Source organism: Gambusia affinis, linkage group LG04 (assembly GCF_019740435.1).
Source record: "Gambusia affinis linkage group LG04, SWU_Gaff_1.0, whole genome shotgun sequence".
Taxonomy (NCBI): Eukaryota; Metazoa; Chordata; class Actinopteri; order Cyprinodontiformes; family Poeciliidae; genus Gambusia; species Gambusia affinis.
The window spans coordinates 26,664,638-26,687,681 of NC_057871.1; the positions used below are offsets into that span (position 1 = coordinate 26,664,638).

Here is a 23,044-nt window from a genome sequence, read left to right on the forward strand (position 1 = left end):
GACACGCATAAAAATAAAACAAAAAAACAAGACAACTACCCATTTCTTATGTTTAAGTTCATTTTAATATGTTTAGGACATACAAAAGGTCACATTTTAGACTTCCAGCTCTTCATAAACGCTTAATTACTTTGGATTAATGCTGGGTTTAAATCTGTGTTTGTAAAAGTTTGGATACAAAAATGATAAAGAAAATGTACAATTTGTAAATAAACTCAGCTTCTGCACTCAAAGGGGCAGAAGCTGCATCCTACATATGGATACATTTTAAAATAGAGTTGTGCTTTGTGTTATGACAGATGCTTTAATAGTTTAACAAAGATCCTACTAAAAACTAGAGATGCACCGATCTGATATTAATATCTGTATCAGTCCTGAAATTGAAATATAATCCTAGATGGTGTGTCAGTGACAATGTGCTCAATCCATAAGGGCAGATCTATTCAGTCAAGTTCTACGCTTTGTCCTAGTTTAGTCTAGTTTCTACTTTTGTAGAATCTAATGTAAACATGTAAAAGTAGAAGTTTTCTGTTTTATGTATCGGAATCAGCCGATACTAAATCTGTATCGGTATCAGCAGCGAAAAAGAGTGGATTGGTGCCTCTCTACTTAAAACTCCCCTTTCTTTTCACACCCGATTTTGAATTCGGAAAGCAGAGAGAAGAATCCCAAGCCGCCGGAACCAAAAGCCCAAAAGGCCGCAGCAGCAGCAGCAGCAGGTAGTTCAGCAGACAGAGCCCACCACCAGTCCATACACAAAAATCACTTACGGATGGAGCGGCCGCCACCATTTTTGCGGTGAATTCAGCAGGCCAGATACCCTGAGCCACCTAAGCCAAGCCATGACTGTAGGAATTAATCCAGGTTGCTCATGTCAGCGGTTGCTTCCACACTGTTCCTGCAGAGCGATGCTGCCTGTCAGATAATGCACAGGGTGGAGTTTTACAAGTCAAACAGAGTCTGCAAAGCTGCAACCGCAATTAAAAAGAGACAACACACCTTTTCTTCAAGTTCAACAAATGTCCCCGGGGCGACTGAACACATGCTAAAACCCACACACAACACACACACACCACACACACAAAGGAAAAAATGTTGGCCTTCTGGAATAACTCACCAAGCCAGCTGAAAATGTTATACACTTTAGTTTTTTTATTCTCCCCCGTTGGTGTTTAAATGCACTAATGTTTCAAAAAGCCTTCAAAAGATCGACATTTAGTCAAGCAGAATGTTAAAGAGTCAACTGAAGAAAGGGGGAAGACTCTCTTCTCTGCTTTAACTTATTTACACAACCAATGTCAGGATGATCTCTGCTGCCTACCTGCCAAAAATGTTTCATTGTGTTGTTTTGTGTTTCTTTCATAGCTTCACACCTATAGAACAAACAACACACGATCTCTGATCACAAACAAGCCTTTGGCGTGGAGAGCCACAAACACCGTAGAGGGACAATTCTCCCTGTGAACCTGCAAACACTGAACGTTTTACCAGAGGTTTTTTACCTTAAATGTTGCAAAAAAAACAAAAACAAAAAAAACACAAAACAAAACATGGAGACGATCAATTGAAAATGTTGAAGAAAATCCGCAGGAAAAAGAGTGGAACGTTGGGGATTTCAAGTTTCTATAGCAACCGCTTTAAAACCGGGGGCCATTTTTCACAAGAGGTGGATGACGAGACGTTCACTTGCTGACTAACTGAAAGGTCCCACAGCGTCCAAACGTCTCCAACAGGGGCCAGGGGGGCCAAAGATGAAAATAAGAAAATTGTTTTTCAAATTTAAAATGCAAAATAATTTAGTAGTTAATTCCCCCCCATCTGCTCAGCAATAAATTAAACAGTTGGATGAAAAGAAAGAGGAGGTTTATGATAGTTTTGATTTTTTCATTATTCTATTATTACATAGTAACTTTTTATTTGTCTGATTCAGTTAGCTTTGATTAGTTTTTAAGAGTGTGATTTTATTAGTTATTAGTTAGATGTTTAGTTTTTGTCTTTATTATAGTGGTAGTTTTAGTTTTTGCTTTGGCTAATTTTTGGTGCAGAATTCAAAAAGGCTAATAAATATATTCATAAACACAAACACAAAACAGGTTATAGCAATGATTTCAGTAGGTTTTATAAACACGCAGTATAGTTCCAGTTAGTTTAAGTTTTAATTATTTTGCTAGTTTTAATTAATTGTAATAACTTCGCAAAAAGGCACTACTTTTTTAAACAAAAGGTGGAGAGTTTCCTAACTTATTTTTTACTGCTTATTTGGTCTATTAAATCTTTGAGTCTGTTCCCAGCAACAAAATCAGAAATTTTCCTCCAAAAAAGTTTTGATTAAAGTTTGACAAAGTAACTCGTCCCTGGATGTTTATAGTTCTATTGCTGTGAAATTAAACTAAAAAGAAAAATACTTTGTGCCCTAACACTTTCTGTCAAAAAGAAGAATTAGATAGAAATTGACATGATAAAAAAAAAATTTTAAAAAATCACAAAAGTGTCCACTTGAGGGCCAAATCTGTTCAAAGGGCCAAAAACGTTTCCGTGGAAACACTTTGGACCCTCTGAATTAACAGATGACTATGAAATGACAGCACATCCATCCAAAATGGACAAATGTATTCTGCAGGTGTAAAATGTGATTGGTTGAGCCTTCCACCAACGCCTATGTGAGTGTGTGATTGCACGCTTTAATACCGATTGTCATTGGATCCGCTGTGCAGATAGTTGCACAACAGAGCTTTTCCTTCCTCAATTTGAGAGATTCATGTTGAAGAAACAGGATCTTGGTGAGAAAGAGTTCACACACAGCTGAAAAGCAGAACAGTGCGTTGATTGCCGCTGTGCGACGGTCAGTGATGCCTGAGCTGACCGACTGAAGGTGTGAGACACGCCGTAGAATGCAGTGAGCAATGGAGAGATTAGAAAACTGACCAGGGAGGCTCCTGAGAGGCAACATGACAGATTATCCTGATAATAAGAAGAATAAAAAGACTACATTTAGACACGCTTCAAGCCTAAATGTTGAACTTCTAAGCCGTAATTTCAAAAAAGTCAGTAAAAGAAAAAACAAAGCCATTTCTATAGTAAGATTTGGTGGTGGCTGCATCATGGTTTGGGTCCTTATGTCTTTAGATGGAAATGGGATCTTAGTTCCAAATACCAATCGGTGTTGTCATCCTATTCTCAGGCATCTGCATGAAAACTGATTATTTTCATACGTCGACATAACAACATCCTAAAGCACACAAATCGGCAAAAGAATAATTTCATCAGACGGAGGTAAATATTGTAGCTCAGTCCTGCATCAGACTGAAAATCTGCAGGACGATCTGAAGTGAGGAATGTCCAGCTGGCCTCAAAGATGGACGTCAGCTGTTTTTACAGAACGGGCAAAGTTAGGACTGGACGATAAATCGATTATATATCAAATGATCAATAGCAGTAGGTAAGATGTCTGACAGAACATTTGACATTCAATATATAGAATGCGCATCGAATTCTGATCCAGACCCGCACAGCATTCTGGGAGATGGAGGCAGAGGAAAGACTTTAGCTGCTCAACCTCTCATGGCGAGCTAACTAGCCAGATAGCATCAACTCACTCGCTCTTTGGTTACCTAGCAACAACCCGTTGAGTAACTTGCGCAGTAGCAGTTTCAAGTTTTGCCATAACTGCTTAAAAATAATAATAATTTAAAAAAAAATAATGGTGTGGAGGCAAAACTATACAACAGGGAAGGTTTGGTAGTGTTTCAGATATTTAAAACAAAAAACTAAAACCAATAACTATCCACAGGGGCTGATACGAAATGCTTGTATCGCGATACGTTTCTCAGCCACATCGTCTAGCCCTATGGCAAATATTAGCAAATCCATTTTTTTTAAAATGTTTACATTTTTATTTCTACTTTAATGATCATCCATTTCTTTACTAAATCATCTGCACACGCCACAGTTTTACGTCTCTGGAAGGGAAAACTCTGCTTATTCCATGTAAGAGTATATACAAATAGTTTTAGAAAAAAACAAAATAAACAAGAAAAAGAACAACACCATGTAAAAACCTCTAAATTATTCATTTTTTTGCATGTACACACACTTCAGCTGTAGAAAGGCTTTGCTTTGTCTGGGGCTTCAAAGCTACTTTCTGATTATACAGCAGCACACAGACCCCTCGGACCAGTCTGCTGGTCTCTGACCAGTCTGACCAGGCTGCTGGTCTCTGACCAGTCTGACCAGGCTGCTGGTCTCTGACCAGTCTGACCAGGCTGCTGGTCTCTGACCAGTCTGACCAGGCTGCTGGTCTCTGACCAGTCTGACCAGGCTGCTGGGGGATAACAAGCCCCCATGGTGGAATCCACACCCTGCAGCTGCTTCCTGCTAGAAAATCTGTAAAACTTTCAGCTGCAAGAAGTCACTGTAGTGAGACTCAGACTTAGCTTAGACTCAGAAAAAGCGAGATAGATTATCCATAGAGATAAAAATAAAAAACAAACAAATGTTTTACTAGCCTGATCTTCCTGCTGCTACACAAATGAATGATCTTTTTATACACCGGTGGCCACTTTCCAGCTGCTCATTAGACCTTTCTGTGGCTGGGCGTTCCCCTGACAAACGCATACATTTTCCTGTTAATATTCTGAAGAGGCCAAAGTACAAACCAGCCTGCTGGAGCCCCTGCAGAGGATGAGATCATGTAAACTGTCGTTGATGAAAACAACACCTGCCGTGTTTACAGATGCATGTTTCTACAGGGAAAGATGTACTGATGCGCTCTTGTGGCGCTGCGGTTAAACAAAGTAGGACAAATGACAGAGAAGTCTTTGATCATGAAACAATTCACTCTCTGTGAAACTGGTCACTCATACAGTAAACAGATTCTAAAAAAAAACCCCCACCTGGGTTATTTAGCCCAAATGCAAGTTAGTTTTAATATACATTTACCAGGGGAAAAAGTCCACACTTTTCCAGAGTTAGCTCACCTCTCACTGCACTATGTTCCACTGAAATGATAAAATACTAGAGATCACTTTAAATTCAACACACAGTTTGATACAGCGGTTTGCCTGGAAGACCACTGCACCACTGGAAGGAAGGAGCAACCAAAAAAAGCGAGAAAAAGAAATGAGAATGGGATTGGAAATCAAGTTGACATTCAGTTTCTCCCCAAACGCTTATTTTCTTTACTTATCCAGACCTGGAAAAAATACTAGAATCAAATTCAGTTTGTTTTGCCCAGTTTTTTTTGGGAAAGAAAGGAAACCAGAGAAACCCTTGTTGTTTTTCACAGGCAGCCATTTTGAACTTATAGCAACCTGACCCAGACTTCCCCACACCTGGGATTAACTAAACGCCAAGATTGTAAAAATTGTGGCTCTAACTCACATGTTGGGTAATTAGAAAATATTGTGCGATGACGTCACAGCTGACATATTATGTCATGAAAACCAGCATCATGGTGGAGATATCCTGAATTTTAGAGGTGCCGAGTTGCAAAATAAGGATTTTTTTTTTTGTTACCAGGGAGGTTTTTAGAAAGCTTACAGCTAAACTTTACAACCTTTGTTTACAATGTGTTTTTAGACCAGTGTCAAAGAGCCAGAGACTTGAAACTACATTTTGAAATTTAAAAACACTTTATCGAGTCAAAACTACACAGTCAGGTTGCGTACGCCGCTGATTTCTACAGCTCTTCCTCTCGCTCCTTTTGTAAACTCGAGCTCAAAGCCGGCTGCACTCAAAAATCAGAACACGTGTGAAATCAAGAAAAATCTACTGAAAGATCTGGTGACCTCCTGTTCACCTCAGTAGTTTCAAAGGTTTTGCCAGTTTTTCTTTTTTCCTTCTTCCGAGAAGTCGACACCTTGTTGACCCTCAGAGCCCGGCTCCCTTTGGCAGCAAAAGCGGGAAATCCATCTCATCTCACAAGTTCACGGCCCACAAAGCGAGCTGCGGAAGATTCCTTACGCAAATGCACAGTTTCACATGTGCAATTGGGTTTGTGAAACTGTGTTTGTGTAGTAATAATAATACTTTTTTAAAAAAAAGGATGCACGTCTTTGAGAGTAGAGATCTGGAGTCGAAGGTATGAATGTGTGAAACCTCTGAGCCTCAAGGCAGCATGCACAGTTTTTAGGCTTGGTGTGAACGCGAGGTGGGAGGATGGGGAAAGCCAGAGGAGTGCCTCCATCTCTCCAACCTCATCTATAATTCAGTGCCGGGGCCGTCCACCAGGCCTTTCCAGCTGGAGAGAAGTGCTCAAGTGATCTGTGTTGCGTCTCACCATCTCAACGTCGATCTATTTTTAGGCACTAATGCCTCTCAGGGGTCGTCGTACTTGCGCAGAGGCATCGCAATCTTTTCCAGAACGAGCCGTGTTGAAAATGGAGAACGGCCACAAAACAAATGAGAGGAAACATCAGGCAATGTTAAGGGCGACCTTAAGCGGGGTGCACTTTAAATTTCCCACAACCAAGTGCTAAAGAGGGAAGTGAAAACAGAAGTGCAGCCGCCAATATCAAAGCACCGGGTGAACCTTCGCTCAATTCAGCCACGTTCCTCAACCAATCCAACTACAGTTTGTTAATATATGGTTGGAGCAATGTATTCTTCACAGTTCTTTGGGACTAAATGTTCACCACACGCCGTGGGAATGTGTTGACAGCAGTGAAAAAGAAATCCTTGAGAAATCTTTAAAAAAAAATGATGTAAAAGAAGCAAATAAGGCAAAAAGAATCAAACGGGTCCAAGGACAGAACCCAGCGGAACAATAAAAGAAACCTTCTTAATTAATAAAAAGCATCTCACTAAAATTTCAGTAGATAGTCCCATTCCACATTTTAAAGTCAAAGATAAACAAATGTTTAGCTCAAAGCTACTAAAGACTGGAGCTCTATGAAAATGAGACAGAAATATGTTCAGGATGTCTCATTAATTTGGTTCACTTTATATATACATATATATATATATATATATATATATATATATATATATATATGCAGCCAACTCACAACACGTCATTACAAAAAAAATTTATTTCAGTTCAATCACAAATACATTCCAACTGATTCTAGTTACCAAACTATTATGCTCAATAATTAATCAAAAGGTTTCTAAGAAATCACGGCCAGCAGGTTGATTTAGAAACAAGAGAAACGTCCAGCTACAGCTCTGTTCACAGACGTCCTACAGATCAGCAGTAACGCTATCGCTCCAACACTTTTATCAGCTTCCTGAAGGAAACTGCATCCACGGTCATCTGTTTTCACAGACCTCCTTCCAACTTTGTTTGGTGGGAAAAGTACGGCTGCAACCGCTCAAATGGTAAAACGACGACCTGCCCCTTTAATTTTAACGAGACATGTTTTTCACAGGCTCTCTGATTAATTGGAGCTGAAACCATTTGAAACACGTCGTGTTTGTGACGATCTCAGCCAGCCGCCCCACAATCAGCCCACAGCCAGTAAAGATGGCAAGTTTATCACGCGTTGTGCAGTCGAACCATTTCATGCTGGTTTCATTTAGTTTAGAAACTTTCACTAGTTGCATTTAAAACTACTCTGTGTAGTTTTAAACGCGTTCCTGCTACACTGATCACGTCGACCCTTTGTGAGTTACCTGGGCTGGGCGTCGGCTGCTTCCTGCTTCAGCAAAAGGTGTGGCCAAGGTCTGAGGGAGCTAAAATCACAAAGCCTGACCCTCAGGGAGAACCACTAGTTTGGCATTTATTCAGGTTCAGATGGTTTATGTCAGGTTGTTAATGTCCAGCTGTGTCTTTCTCTGTTATGGGTAAATATTATGACCAGTAGATGTTAAGATGGCTTTAGGTCATTTTTGTGAGTTAAAGGGAAAACTTCAATTTGTTAAAAGTGGAACTACAAAAACATAGCTGCCTATTGCTGTGAACAGAAATGGGGTTGGAGAAACGGCTCCTTAACATCAGTGGGAAGAAAGAGGAAAGATCTCTTTAGCCTGTCTACTGTTTTCACTGCAGGATAATGAAAAAGTTGGATTCCTTAATCCAAGATATGAGAACACAACACAGGTAAACCCTGGAGATTGTGGGAATAATGTTTCTAAGACAAAAATGCACAAGTGTTCCCCGTGGTTTTAATTCTTCAAATGCCCACATCGAACTGAGTGGAGTTAAATGACGGACGGATGGACATTTATTCCCCCACTTGTGAGCCAAATGAATTCAATCAGCATTTTCACTTCTTTTTCGACCACCATGTGCGTGGGTTTTGAATGTCCAAAGTTAAATTTAGACAGACTTAAAGAGTTCTGGGTGTGACAAATGGTATTATCAGAATAACATCAAAGATCAATAAAGTCTGGGGGCATGCTGTGGTGGCGTAGGGGACAAAGCGACCCACATTTGGAGGCCTTCAGTCCTCGACGTGGCGGTCGCGGGTTCGATTCCCGGATCACTCTCTCCTTCCCCCTCTCCTGTCAGCCTACTTTCAAATAAAGGACACTAGAGCCCATAAAAGACCCACTGGAGGGGAAAAAAAAAAAAGATCAATACAGTTAAACTCTGATGAACATTTATCACTGGAACTGGAAAATGTTTTAATTACCCAAAATACATTAACAAAGCAAGAGAAACGGATTATGAAGTTTCTGTAAACCAAACTGCCCTTAAAAAACACAAAGGAGCTTTTTGAGACCAACCAACCAGACTGCAGACTGTCGTCCACTTTTTGGTATAAAGAGAAAAGAGTAAAATGATAAATCATGCAAATGAAAATTAATAATATCGTTTTAATTTGTCAGGCGCTCAGATGATTTATTGCTTTTTCTGAACTCACATTTTAGAAGACTTTGAAAATACTCCTTGCTTCATTGCGTTATCACGTTTGTCCTTAAGTTTTCCTTAATTACTGAACTCTTCAGGTGAACAAAGAAAGAGAAAATAATAAACTTTTCCAGACTGGCAGTCAGGCCCCTAACAGGATTTATAAGTCTTAAATCTAGACAGTAAGTTTTGCCTCGGGGCCTGCGGAGACTAAACTGGATTCTACGTTTTTCCTCAAGTCGAATCAGCCATTTTAACTTTTTTTTTTGTTCACTTCCTTGGCTCCTTTCGTTTCAGCTTACTGCCACTGATTCTCAGCTGCATCGCTGACACCAGAGGTTCACACAGGCAGCCGAGGCACATTCACATCCCAGTCTTTGCTGTGTTTGTGCAGCGCCTGGTTCCTGTGGAGAGGGTTCCTCTCACTGAATTGACCCCTCCTCCCCCCTCTAATTACATTTCCTCCACTTACTGAAGGTCACTGCAGAGATTTTAATGCTGATAGATGCTTTTCAAAACTCTGTCAGGCCATGATTTATTACAGAGCCTGCTATTTTTAGAAGCAACCAAATGATGTCAAAGGCTGCTGGAGTCTGCAGTTGGAGTTTTTTTTTATTTTTTATTTTTTTATTGGATTTTCATGTAATTCCATCATTTTTGCGTAATTGCATGATTTTTTTTCAACAGACAATCCTGCACAAGCGGATAAAGAAACAGACTTGCATACAAAGAAAATCTTTTTAAAAAAACACAGTAAAGCTGTTTGAGAATACTTTTTTTTCTGTTTTGTAGGATTAAACCAAGAAATCCTGTTATTTGGTTCCCATAATTGATGCTGAGATTTTAAATTTATTTTTGTTTATGGGTTCAAAAAGCATTAAAATGTAATTTTATTACATAAAAATCAGTCAAATTCAATTAATTCGTTTTTGACACCAAAGGGAAATTAAATGTTGTTGTTACTCATATAAAAGTGATAATAAGTCTCCTTCCCTCAGTAACGACCTCCCTGCTGAAGAGGGTTGCTGTTATGTTACGATGCGTTCACTGACTGTATCCAGTCGGATACAGCTGACTTTTCTTAAAGCTGAAAAACTTTTGCATCATTTAAGCAGCTTTATTAACAATATGGTTACAAGCAAAACACATCAAAAGCAGAAATAGACGAAATAGGGAAAATGTTGATGAACAAAGTTTACACTCGCTGGAAAAGATGTCTAATTAAAAATGACAAAGCCATCAGTGTTAAAGCATTAAAACTTGCAGTTTCTTTTCTATAACTGGATGTTTTAGTGAAGCTCTGCTTACAAAGCACTTCGTTCCTCATCGTCTTCCCCCTCTATGTTTGTCTCTCCCACTCACTCCCCTCTCCATGAGAAACTGAAGCAGTTAAAGGTGCTGCAGGCGCGATGTGACTGTGCAGTGAACCGAAAAAAAAAAGAAAAAAAAGAAAAATCTGTGGTAATGTCTGAACTTTATTCCCCATGCATGTCTTTATTTTTTAATTTTGCATGAAATCCAAAATGGTTTTATTTTTTTCGTGCATCATTCTACTTTCATCTTCTCTGAAGACTGCCGAATAAAAACGGCTTTGGACAAAAAAAACAAAACTGCGCAGACAGATTTTCAGCTCTACCTATTCTGGATATCCAGCTGTTTATTCCATATATGGGGGCAGAAACGACACCAGATTCGCTGCTAAAACACACATCAAGCTAGAGAAATGCCCACCTCCATTGCATCCTCTCAGACTGACAGATGACAATCACAAACTAACACTCCATCAAAACTGCTGACATCAGCCAGAACTGCTTGTTTTTTTTTTTTTATTCAGCTGCATGTAAGCGTGTACAAGCAGGCCAGGGATTAACTAAAGTAGGTCAGCTGGCATTAAAAAAATCAGGCTCCTATTGTCTCTCCTGCTATCGATGTTATTATGGAAACAGGAAGATTGAAGCCGTTAGAAATGTTCCATTTTGGCCTTATGGTCTTTTGCGGTTGCCGTGGTAATTGCTGAATCAGGCCTGATGCAGCGGGGAGAACAGCGCCGTTGTGTCCGATACTGTCAGTGTTGTGGCCCCGGAGCTGAAAAGTGGCTCTCGCTGGTTTAAGACGCAGCAATTCGTTCGACCACGAACCGATGAGTAAACATCCAGTTCTCACCGGCGGCTCTGCATTTCGGACGACGAGAGGAGGAAGTTCTGCAGGGGCGGCTAAACGGCAAATGAGCCCTCCACCGAAGAACGGCGCCACGCTTCAGTCAAGAAGAGATGCACCTGAACGCAACTCTTCAGCCCGGACGGCGGTTTGTAATTACAGAGATGAACAGAGGCGCGAAAGGAGGCTAATGAAGAAACAAAGCACTGAAGGGCGAGACAAAGCCAGAGCCACAAGGATCAAAGTGGAGAGAAAGTAGAGATCCAATATTAATATCTGTATCAGTCCCGATGTTGAAATAAATTCTACATCGGGTATCGGTGACAACATACCCGATCCATGAGAGCAGATCTGCTCAGTCTAGTTCTATGCTTTGCACTCTACTGGATGTTTAGTCTTTAAAATGTTACATTTGCTTTTGTTTCATTTATTACTAATCTGGAACAAACTTCCAAAAAACAACAAAAAGGCCGGAACACTGAGGGTTTTTTTTTAAAAAACCCATTTGTTTAGAGTTTCCTTTCACTCATAAAAGTTGAAAGTGAAAGTGAAAGTTTCGCTCGTTTATGTTTTCATAACTTAAAGTACTTTGAATTATTTCGGTGGAGAAATGTGTTCTACAAGTAAACTCACCCGCCGTTGCCATTGAGACCGTTGTGATCTTTGCTTCATCACACCATCCGACAAAGTTCTCCAACTGCCGGCGTGTGCTTGCAAAGGACAGAGCGAGAGAGTATCCACTCTGTGACGCGTTAAACTTTCTGAAATCTGCTGATATCTAACTTCCTGTTTCGGCAGCCTTGAAGTACCAACAATAATCCACAGTAATGCCGTTTCCTATATAGAAGTGTTGTTTCTGCTTCATCTAATTTTCATACAAAGCACCCTGTTGATGAAAATAAAACTACCGAAGGTTTCGTCTCTAAGACCTTCTGTCAGCTTCACTGAGAACAAAAAGATCAAGTTTTTAGTTTCTTGTCATCCAATCAAGCAAAAATAGGAAACCAAAAAAAAAGTCTGTTTCTGCATAATTTACATTTATTCAGTTGACTGGGTTTCTTTTTTGTTGCAGGTTGCCTTTTCAGTTTCACTTGTGTTTACAAAGTGCAAAATGACTGAAGTTAATTTGAACGGAACCGACCTGAAGAAAAGGCCATCAGTGGCCATTTGAGCATACAAAACAATAACTTTGACCATAATCTTCAATTTCAATTCTTATTTAAATGTTTAAGAAGCTTGCACACTGGGACTTAATTGCATCATTCTGTTTACATGCTACGTATTGCCAGTTCTATAAGTGGTGCCTATTTTACTTCTCCTTAAACCACAGGAAAATTTGTCCATTGAAATAGAAAATTCACTCCATATCTCTGAAGCCGCACAGAGTAACTCAGGTTTCTTCCAAGCAGCGTGTCTTTCCTTTGCTTGCCGCCTTTCTGCTTCGTGCTGACCGAATGTTTTCGGTGTTTGCAGAACCCATAACTGGAACACGAGCCGCTCTACGAAAACAAACCCAGAAAGGGGCCGACGGGGTCACTACTAAAAATGAAACCTTAAAAAGTTACCGGTAATACATGGCAGCTCCTGAATTAAGATTCTTCACGAAGCAGCAAAATCTGCCACCGAACCCCAGACAGGATGTGGTGCTGAGTTTTCAAAGAGCAACTGAGATTTTCCAACACTTCAGTGCTTCAGTTTAATTTAAAATGGATTTTAAATCAAAAAATACTAATTCTAGAGAAAAATAACATGAAGATGAGAAATAATTATGAGCAGTAGTATGACATTTTCATTTAGGCATTTGTTGAAAGCTAATATAGAAAAACAGTTCTTCTGCCTTGGGCCACAAAAAAAGTAGCAATCTTTTATTTTCAGAACAAAGCCTTGAGGTGTGGTGAGAGCTGAGAGGCATTAGGAGAAACCCAACTAAGTTAATTGAGTTCCACTTGTGTGAATACAAATTTAATCTGAGTTAAACAACTCTAAAGGGATTCTGGCAGCTGGAATATTACCCTGCTGGCTCCGATCTCCCCCATAAAAACAAATGTAAACAGAGCGGAGGACACAGAGAGGAAGGAGAAGGAGTGAGGCAGCAGAGGGACATTTTGTTTTAAGTGAAGCAAGAAGAGAAGATGCTGACAAGGAAATGTAAAACTTTTCTGACTCTCAGATAGTTCTCTTAAATTCACATTAGCAATCAACCCTTTGATTGCCGGACAGCAATCACACACTCCCATTCTGTCTCGTACCTCCAGCTATTTTGCTTTATTGCTTAGTAACATGTTATTATTTCCAATAGTAAGTGGCTGCTGCACTCCCTGTTGCTTGTTGTGCGCATTTCAAAGCTCATCGTAAGATATGAACCTTTGCCATGGCAACCAACGATCCTCATGTTAGTGTCTGATTTCCAGTTCAGACCTTCACAGTTTTTTAAAAGGGAACTGAACTCAACTGTTATTCATCAATTCAAATCAAGAAGAGAAACAGTGAAAACTTCAGGCTACTACGACGAGGACAAAGCAGTTGAGGATACAGTATTTTTATCGTAAAGATAAATTAGTTCTTGGACTATAATTGAATTGGAAAAATGACTGTTTTCAGGTGACTATGGCGTAAAAACTGCTTGTTTTCCTGAGCAGCAGGCCTGACAGCTGTACACTATACCAGAAAACATTCACTTATCTGATCATCTCTCCGGTGTTCGATAACATTTTTCTAAACTCAGTTGGAATTTGGGAAACATTTTTACGCCTGCGGCTCTTTCTTTGATCGTTCTGCCTTTTTTTTTTCCCTTTCACTGGTCGCCAGCTACCTGTAATTAAAAGACTGATTTCTATGAAAACCTTTCAGCGGCTGAATGCCGCTCTGAAAACCCTCATGAAAGGATCACAAAGGTTCCCACTTCAAAAGTGGACAAGTGTTAATTAACGGTCATCTACAGGATTTGGATGCTTTTTTTTTTCTTGTGACTCCGCCGTCATAGTTATGATTAAATTACTTTGAAACGTGTTTTTCTTTTAGGATTCTATCGAGTTGTCAGCTAACGAATGACGAGATGAAGTGAACATGTTCAGCTGTTGGTCAGAAATCACGCTGGGCAAGTTGTTTTTACTTTTTTTTTTTTTTTGACACACACCAGTTATATACCTCACCTCACACGACCCCCAGAGAACACGTTCTATCCTACACACACACACACACACACACACACACTCTTACCAAAGACCTCCTCCGTTTCCTGCTCTGTGTGTGTGTCACTCCCAGCTTCGGTCCCAAACAGAAAGCAACTTTCTAGGCAGAGTGACAGATTGATCTGCCATCACTGCTTCTCTTGTGAGGGCGACAGTGTCCGATGAAGAGTGGCAGACTGTGCAGAGCGGGGAGTGTTACACATTTGTAACGACTCCAATTGCCAAAGGCAAAAACAAGCCTCCCTTTTCGCACCGATGGGCGAACTTATCTGAGATGAGAACAGGTTCAGGACGTTGGGCAACGCTCTGTGTTTGTGTGAAAAGCGTCCAAGTGTGGAAAAAAAAACTAAACAAAAGAAAACTCTCATGGGTTCAAGTTGCACATGAATACATGTCTGTCTGGACAAACTGTAAAATCTTTTGTTACTTGAGATCATGCTGCAGCACAAAGCGGTTTTCACCACACCCTCTCATGTACAGACTTGACCTGCCATTCAACTGAGCTAATTTTAAACCCAAAGGAGAGGGAGGGGAAATGTCTGCAGCCCTATGATAAATAGAGATGTAATTTCAACCTCATTACATTGTTGTCCACGGTGGAGTGAAATCCCGTGTTGACCTCTGAGACTCTTGTAAGAACAACAACCGAGATCCTGACAAGAAAGCAGCCTCCATTCAAAACACTGTTGATTCCTTAAGATGCAGCGTCATAAAGTAATTTTTTTATCACATCATATAACGGCAATATAGCCACAGGGACAACAGCCGGAGCTTTTTTTTTCTACATTCGGGGACCCGTGACGGCCTCTGTGTTCAGATGTACCACAGTGATATGGACATAGTCATTGCAGGGCCTTTTGGTCATAAGTTGCGGTGTGAGGGTGGTGAGGCAGACGCAGCAGACCCAGGTTGAAATGAATGAAGATGATTTAATGGTGAAAAACACAATCCAAAATCCAAAATCCAAAATCCAAAACTCCTGGCAGCGCGGCTGAGCTGAAGACAAAGACTCAACACTGGTAGCAACAGGTGAGCAACTGGAGAGCTAGACAGAGAGATTCAACACATACGACCAGGACCGTACCAGGACCGGACCTGGACCAGGACCGGACCAGGACCCCACCAGGACCGGACCAGGACCGTACCAGGACCGGACCTGGACCAGGACCGGACCTGGACCAGGACCGGACCAGGACCCGACCAGGACCGGACCAGGACCGGACCAGGACCGGACCAGGACCGGACCAGGACCGGACCAGGACCCGACCAGGACCGGACCAGGACCGGACCAGGACCGGACCAGGACCCGACCAGGACCGGACCAAGACCCGACCAGGACCGGACCAAGACCCAGAGACACTGGTGACATTAAAGACACAGGAGGTAATCAGGGAACGAGACACACCTGAGAACAATCAAGGGGAAGAACAGGACAACACAGAGACACAGAAACTTAAAATAAACACACAGAAAACTCAAATTGTGACACTTTCATGGAATCAAATATCATGTGAAGATAAATATTTTACTCTTATTGCATCTTTTTTCCCCTCTGATTTGTAAATCCATTAGAAATGCAACATAAATGCAGATACAATAAAAGTCAACAGCTCTATTTATCATGAAAGTGGATAAAAACCCACAAGATAAGATGCAGACGGTCAAATGCCGGGTTTTGTCCACTTTCTCTTGTTCTGCTTCAAGCATCGGTCAACATTTCAGGTCACACAGCTGGTTGTGACCACGAAGGTTGTAAACAGCTTCAGCGAAAATTCAACTTCCGCTATCCTTTATTTAAGTGTTGCTACAAAATACTCAGAAATTGTCCTGCAATTTACTGCAGAGATATGGCAATTAAGAAACAAAAAAAGAAAGAAAAAAGTACAGAGTATCATAAAGTTTTCACAAAAACTACGCTCTCTCTTTAATTCTCTGAAGCATCTTTCCGAGTTTTGAATGTGAATTAGTGTAAGCTGACACCCCTACAGGCTCAGTCTTATTTAAAAGACTCCTTTGTCCTGCGGCAACCCACAAGATCACTTTACAAATTAAAAATTCAGCGAATGACAGGTAATCTCCTGTTCCAGTGGTATTTTGCTTGTTTCTTGGAAGCGGCTCTCCCTTTGGGTGTGGCACACAGACACCATCTCTGTGTCTGAAACTGAGATCAAAACTTACTCCTTCACAGAGGAATAGTTCAATCTGACTCTGTGTTTACTGATCGCTTAATCGCCGTATAGGGGGGACAAGTTATGACAATCCCAATGACTATATCCATATCACTGTGGTACATCTGAACACAGAGGCCTTCACGGGTCCCAGAATGTAGAAAAAAAAGCTCCTGCTGTCGTCCCTGTGGCTATATTGCTATCTTTACAGGAAAGATGTTTATCTGCCGTCACTGGTAGCTATGCTAACTAGCCTAAGCATTTACAACACGCTATGCTAGCTGCAGCATAGGGATGAGCAGCAATATGCAATTGTGATTGACAGCACTAAAACTCTCCTGTCACTGATTGGTTGTTTCTAGATAGAACTGGAAGAAGGAAATTTTCACAGATTTTCTCTCATGACATACTGTCACAACATAACGACAGTTTTAACAAATATGGAGAAAACATGTTTTTTATTAAAGTTTTATACTGCAGCTTGAACAAGTCTGGATTGTTTTATGTGTATTTTGCATGTTGCCCATGACTGTTGAGACATTTCAATAATCTAAAACTAATAGAAAAAATGTAAGCAACCTGCTTGCAAACTGTATGTAAACTGTTGGATGTAAAATTCATGAACAGTAAATGTTGTGCTGGTATCAGTATTGGACTAAACAAAGTAAGGCAGTCGCAAGCCTTTAAAATTGTGACACTTTTGATGGATCAGAAAGACTCAAGGAATTGTAACAGCAGCTGCGTGGAGGGGCCAAGAAAATATTTTGTCAGGGGGCCCAAGATTCCTGGCAGGGCCCCTGCGATAATCAATAAATCAGTTAATTACATCATAAATGAAAATTTGCACAATAATTTCCATCTGGACAACAGTTCTTAAAGCGACGGCCCCTTGTAGAAAAGCCAGCTTGCACTACCTGCTGCCCGTTTTCCCTGTCGAAGCTGAACGACTATCATTATTTGAAAGGCTATTTTGGTGACCGAGACCCCATGATGCATTTTGGTTATTGCTTCAGATGTTTTCTTTTTATTTTGGCTATTTCAAATGTTTTCAAGTACCAGTGTTAATTGTTCTGAAGATATCATTTTTGGCCTTTGAAAGGTTGCGCTTGCATTAATATGTTGTTATCGTTGTTATATCATTTGAAATTGGACTCAAAATGACAATGTTATCATCTACTGTGATTTTGTAGCCAATGACTTTTTTTCCTAGATTGAAGCTTTGCACTGAGCTCATGTTTCCCTGCTGGTGGAAACACGACCATTTAGCAAGCTCAGGAAGTCGACTGAAATCAGTCTCTGTGCTCATGTCGGCCAATCTGTCTTTGTTTACAGTACAAACCGGAAAGGTCACAGAGGAAGAGGAAAAAGAAAACTGAAAGGGAAAGAAAAAAGCAGCATATTAGCATATCCAGACAACCTGAGAGTCTAAACAACCCAGGGTCATTTCCTGGCCTTCTCTCCACTCCAATGTTTATGCTAAGTTTTACAGAGGCGAACTAACAAACCTGCCAACATTTCTAACCTCCCACTGTCATTTATTCCCAATTCTCCTGATATCATTTCCCTCACATTTTTTTTTAATCTTCTTTTCTTTAACAAAGTTTGAAAAACACAACAACAACAAAAATCCGTCACCCAATATTTGATGTGACAAAGGACAAAAGCTGGATATTAAACAAAAACACCAAAAGTATAAGAATAGGTCTAAAAGAAAAGAAAAGAAAACTTGTGTCCTGCTTCAATTCAGACCGGATTGCTGGTGTTTGCAGGAAAACACGGCAGTGGTCAGACTGGTCAAGATCAATGGTGGAGGAGAGGAGATAGCAAAATCGTTTCCTGGTCTACGTTTGAATACAAAAGCCATCAAACAAACTGCAACAAAGCTGAAAGTGTCTCGCTGTGTTTTGCATCAAATAGAAAAAGAAAACAGAGTCACTGGCGTTTGCGAGACACTGGGAAAGTTTAAACCAACAGGCACTTTAAATACACACAGAACGTGGATGTGACTTGTTCTCATCCTATACAAGTATGTCTCAATTAACCAGAACATCATCAAAATTGTAATCTATTTCAGCAAAAATTAAGTGAAACACATTTAAATTGGACTTGGCGCTCTCAGAGACTTCTATGTGAAGCTTTTATGTTTGTTTTACGGTGACATTAAACGTGAAACATTTCTCAGCAGTCTCACTTGAGCTGAATTCACTCTTGATAATCTTGGTCAGAGCTCTCTTGAGGGCCAGCAGATTTGAGGTGTGCAGGAATTACGCGGAAGAAGCGCAAGTTTATCTGAATGCAGTAAGCTACGCTAATGTACAGAAACAACCCAGAACCACCACAGGCTAAAGATGCTGACACAGACGCCACAGAGTATGAAAATGCCTTCATCTTTTTAGTAGTTGGATCACAGATTCAGTCAACCATGGAGGTCTAAAAATGCTAAGTTTATGAAGCATTTCATAAACCACAAAGCAACCTTTGTTAGCTCTTAGGCCGTTTTCACCCCTTGGTTTGATTGAGGACCCAAACTGCAACATTTGTTACATTTTCAGCTGATGCAGTTCGTTTTCACGCTGCACTTTGTCAAACCAACCAATCACAGAAAAACCTGTTCCCCCTCCTCTCCTGTGGTGGCGCTGCACCAAGAACCACTGAAGGAAGCGGCACAAAAACCTCTGAAGAAGACACTGAGCCCAACTTTCTTTTTCACAAAATGTAAAACAAAAACGGGCCGGCGTCAGATTTTAGAGGATATTGGATTTCTCTTTTGCTAAAGTAAAGACTGTTGCGTTTGTTTTGGTTGTATTTAAAACGTAATCAATTGCAAATTTAATGACGGAATCTGACTTGGTGCTCTGTTTTGATTGTTGATTCTATGTTGCATTGTGTTTTTGTGTTTGGTTTGATGTGAAGCACTTTGAAATGCCTTGCTGCTGAAATGTGCTATACAAATAAAATTTGATTGATTGATTGATTGATTTACCCAGAATGCCCTGCGCCACAGTCCGCTTCCTGCTTTTGGAGCGATCTCCAGGCCGCTTGTATCCACATATGCATTTGAATCACACCAGGATTCACTACAGCTGAACCAAGACCTAGGAATGTAGGCGGACCGAATTTCCTCCAAACTAGAGTTCATTAAAGCCGGTCCACTGCATTACATGAATTTACATGTTTAATTTGTGCATACAGACCCCTGATACGGTTTTTAGAAAGCATGCGATTCACTGCACTGTTTCGAGAAGCTGAGCTGATGCCACAGTGACACAAAACCAGACTGACCGGGCATATGCGGAAGATTTTCTCCCCTCAAAACTGACACATTAGCAAATGAGCATAGCTCCCATCGGGCCACAGTGGCTATCTCTGTGGGAATATGTGTGAGGAGAGATAGCCTGCAGGCAGCTAATTACACAGCACAGCCAGTAATGATGTGTGCCGTGGTTACATCTGAGGCCTATCGCTGGAGATGCTCCTGAGCTTCTACATCTACCAATAAAGACTCTTTACAGCCGGGGTTTTTATTGTGCGGGGCAAAACCCCTGGTGAGAGAAATGGGGTTTGAGGGAAGGGGGTGTGTTGTTCTGACGAAATAATCTTATTTTTTTGCAAATGGAAGTATTGTACGACCCTTCAATATGTCTGCCCCGGTCTATCTTTCCGAATTACACAATCAACAAAGACCACTGTGTTGCATCTGACAGCAGGAAATTTATCAAGTATTTATAAACATTCTACCTAATACAAGTCATTCACCTGAAAAAAAAAGATGACTAATTTTGTCTACCATGACTAAAGTAAAACGCATTCTTTTAGTTTTGTCCAGTAACTGGAAAACGTTCTTTCTTTTAAGAACAACTGCTTTAAAACATTGTCGCTTTTTTACACATCCAGATGCATCCCAGCATAAGATATTGTATTCATGGGGTAGTAGATCTAACAAAGCAGTAAAGTCTAAGTAAGCCCATGCCAATTCTGCTAAATCTGCCCAATTATCAGCCATGGGTTATCTATAAACAGAAACTACAACACACATACATCGGGAGTTCATCTATAATCACTGCTGTAGATTTACAGACCTACTGAACAGAGTGAGTGCTTTACCAAGCTGATAGATTAAGTTTCCAATCTGAGAGTCAGGACTCCACATTTCAGTAGTTCTCTTTCTCATTTCCTGTTCTTTGGATTGCTTACCATGTAGATTTTTGGCATCGTTCTGAGAATAACTTTCATTTCCTGGATCACTTCAGTTTCGATTTTTTTTCCTCACACAATGCAGGATAAAAAGCTCAGGCCCGCATCGCTGAAGATGGAACACCAAGTACCTTTGACCTCGGACAGATCTTAGTGAGAAGTGCTAGACATGTGGCGGTAAAAAGCAGACTTTAGCAGACGAGTCGATGGTGTGAATGGAGGTGGACGTTGACGGAGTGCAATTCAGTGTGGCGATATGGGGTTACTCTTTGTTTAAGAAGTGTGAAAGAGCAACCCTGTTGCCATTGTTATCGCAGTTCGTCAATATGTCGCTCAGTGACCCTGTTTTAATTCACTTTTCAATTAAAGGGACACAAAAACTATCAATAAATCCCTGAATCGGGAGACGCGGTCAAGCGACCAGTGCGGTTAAAGTGTTTATGCACAAATGCGTGGCTGTATGCTGGATAAAAAAAAAAAAAAAAGATAATTTAGATTCGCACAAAGCCTCCCTCTTCTTCACTGAAATGCTGCATTGTGCTCCTGAAACAGTGCGCTCTTTTTTCCAAACTCAGCTGTCATCAGAGAGTAAAAGAGCAAAGTATGGACATTCCAATACATATGCAGGCACATTCACACCAGCAAAGAAAAATACAATGGCGCCCCGGTGTTTGCAGGCTGAGGGACCACAGAGGCCTGCAATTAGCTGAACTTTGCAAATATTTGAGTACAAGCGCTTCTAAATGCCTTTTTTAACCCATCCACAGTCTTAAGAGATGGGATCCATTGGACCCGGGTGAGCTTCTACAAGGTTTCTTTTGTGTGTGTGTGTGTGTGTGTGTGTGTGTGTGTGTGTGTGTGTGTGTGCGTGTGTGTGTGGTTTCAGAAATTGACGGTCTGACAGGACAACCACTGGAGGGGCAAACAGTGTATATAATTTTGAATGATTACTAAATCCTAAGGATACACTGATGTGAAAATTTGGCCTAATATCAATATCCAATATTAATATTGCTGTTATGGCCCATAACAGATATTTACTTATATATATATATATATATATATATATATAACTAACCTTTCGACACCATTAAGAAGAACCTGCACTGCATGTGTAGCTGCGTTTCCATTTCAATTGTGTGCAGAACTTTGTCGATATTCCGCTAATGTTGAAATAACATTATTTTGCAATTGAAATTAAATAAAAAATGTAATTGAAATCACACGTGAATATGTTCGTCCACACAGTAACTGACTAAAAAAAAACATGCAATACCATGCAATACCATGCAATACCATCATCCCGCAACGACTTCCTGTCGTCTTCTTCATCTTTCCTACACCCAGTTTTTGGTGACGTGACTTGTGCGCTGCAAAAAAATGTTTCCTTTGCAGTTTTGCGAAATACGCCAATTTTGATGCAGCCGGAAAAAAAAACACCTCATCCAAACACAAAAACTCTATCGAAAAACTAGATTTTTTCAGCAACTGGCGTGTTTCCCTTAAGCAAATTTATTTTCGTAATTCCAATTTGCTAAATTTTTCAATAAATGGAAACACGGCTACTTTTACTGTCACACCACCAAACAAACGTTAACAAGATGGAAATAAACATTAGTTGTTAAAATCATCCCAGTTTAATTTATCAGCCCGATACCATTAAAAATCGACATCGTTTGATACCGATGTTAGTGCCGATATATCGTGCATCCTTACGACTGCCAAAAGTCAAAGGAGTTGACTTGTGGTTAAAATAAAACTCTGAGCAGCCTCTCTGTCACCACACCACACTGACGAAAATCACTAATGACACACTGGCGGTAATAGGAGGAGAGGCGCAGCAGGACGACTCCCAGACAGAGAAGAAGACACAAATAGTAAAGGAAGTGGTGGGAAGAGAAGCGGAGGCTGTGGGGGTTGACACAGATGTGTGTGTGTGTGTGTGAATTACAATAGGTGAGCAGACTACTGATTACAGGCACGACCTTGTGATCACAAGAACCCTGACAAGAAGGGGGATAAATGTTTTACTAATGCTTGTTTCTGGGAGCAAAATGCACGGAAGAGAGCAAAGAGTGGAAGAATAAATGTTCCCCACTTCCAGCAATCATACGGGAGTTCACGGGATATTTTTCTCTCAAAATGGTCCGATTGTCAGGTAAGAAATTATTTCTGTGCTGCCCAAGTAAACAAAAGCAAGTAGCTGATCTAGCTTGACTGATTATCATATTCAAAAACCCAATGACTGACTCCAGCGCTGCAACATATAGCAACTGTACTTCAGCCCTGCCTGCGGGGCTCGCCATGACAACCAAGCATTTGTCAAGTGAAATGAGGGCCGAATGATTTTGGGTGTAATTTATTGGCTTTGACAGTCGGCGGGAACATTTTTTTTTTTTTCAGGCTCTATCTTTTTCCAACAAGCTGATTTATATTCAAATAGTGTTTAGCTGTGGGCTGTATATCCACCAAGAGTGCTATAGAAGACCGGAGGGGAGAGAGAGAGCTTTTGTTATGTGTGTGTGTGTGAGACGCTGAAATTG

The 23,044-nt window shown here is 40.6% G+C and overlaps 1 protein-coding gene across 6 annotated transcripts in view; it reads right to left on the reverse strand.

The window, feature by feature from the left end:
• The window catches only part of mgat3b (beta-1,4-mannosyl-glycoprotein 4-beta-N-acetylglucosaminyltransferase b), a 56,206-nt gene that overhangs the window by 10,634 nt on the left and 22,528 nt on the right, over positions 1 to 23,044 (reverse strand). For 2 of the 6 annotated variants that reach the window (XM_044115589.1, XM_044115583.1), the window contains exon 2: positions 771 to 915. The exons of 2 other annotated variants lie outside the window; for them this stretch is intronic. In XM_044115589.1, coding sequence (XP_043971524.1) covers positions 771 to 844 — 74 coding nt within the window. In that variant the 5' untranslated portion in view covers positions 845 to 915. Of the gene's footprint in view, positions 1 to 770; positions 916 to 14,167; positions 14,646 to 23,044 lie in introns of those variants that run through there. 2 more of the 6 variants (XM_044115584.1, XM_044115585.1) reach the window with 2 other exon arrangements.